The 931-nt window shown below is 57.4% G+C and overlaps 1 protein-coding gene across 1 annotated transcript; it reads left to right on the forward strand.

The window, feature by feature from the left end:
- Positions 1-165: 165 nt before the first annotated feature.
- Positions 166-906, forward strand: PPTG_03829 (hypothetical protein). The gene has a single exon (XM_008897597.1). The coding sequence runs from the start codon at positions 538-540 to the stop codon at positions 733-735; it is 198 nt and encodes a 65-aa protein (XP_008895845.1). The 5' UTR covers positions 166-537; the 3' UTR covers positions 736-906.
- Positions 907-931: the final 25 nt, after the last annotated feature.

Below are 931 nucleotides of genomic sequence, written 5' to 3' on the forward strand. Positions count from 1 at the left end.
GCTCGGCGTCGGGTACATTAGGCCAAAGTGCAACGGCCAACAACCTCGTGTCCGTCGCAGTGCAAGCTGCTGCAAACGCTGCCAATGCGGCCAACGCAGCGGCCACAGCGGGCGGCGCCACGGCTGGAGGGGGCTACGCTTTCCCTCGCAACTCGCCGGAATTTGCCTGTGAAAACGTGGGAGAGCGAGTGAAAGGCAAGCGGAGAAAATACTGTCCGCACGAAGTGACGGCGCTAGTGCTGGGCGTGCAGCGGTATGCAGACGACAGTTGTCCGTGGAGTTCCATCCTGCGCGACCCTCATCTGGGGCATTTATTCCACGGCCGTAGCGGAGTGGACTTGAAGGATAAATGGCGGACGTTGATCAAGACGCGACCGGAGCTCGCAGCGTACACTGAAAACCGAAAGAACCACCGCAAATACCGCCCGTTTTCAGCCACGGAAGAGCGAGCGCTACTGGAAGGAGTCAAGAAGTACAATGGACAGAGGAATGTGTGGTCGCTCATACTCATAGACAAGGAACTGGGTCCGCAGTTCAATGACAGATCAAACGTGCAACTTAAGGACAAATTCCGGACCATGCGGAGAGCAGGAGCCACGTCCTCGTTGCTGGTTAGCGGAGGTGCAGCAACTCAACGAGCGTCTGCGGCGTCTACGCCCACGTCGGACAGCGCCGCGAGCTCAGGAACGACTACGACGACCACTTCGACGACTTCCAGGACTTCTGCAGCGCTGACGGCCGCAGTATCAGCAGCAGTCAATGGAACGAGCAGAGTTCCATCGACAGTGACGTCAGCGAGTCAGCAAGCGGCGACTCTTTTGGTGCAGAACAGCAACGCAGCGTCTGCCATGTTTGCAGACCCGAATTTGTATCTGGCAGGTTCATTTTCGATCCCTCATATGTCCCAAGCGATGAGTATGCAGCAAATGAC

The sequence above is a fragment of the Phytophthora parasitica genome, assembly GCF_000247585.1.
Source record: "Phytophthora parasitica INRA-310 unplaced genomic scaffold supercont2.6, whole genome shotgun sequence".
NCBI lineage: Eukaryota > Oomycota > Peronosporomycetes > Peronosporales > Peronosporaceae > Phytophthora > Phytophthora nicotianae.

What these genes read in the sequence shown, in the direction of transcription:
- PPTG_03829 (XM_008897597.1), top strand. Translation starts at nt 538, where the DNA reads ATGACAGATCAAACGTGCAACTTAAGGACAAATTCCGGACCATGCGGA.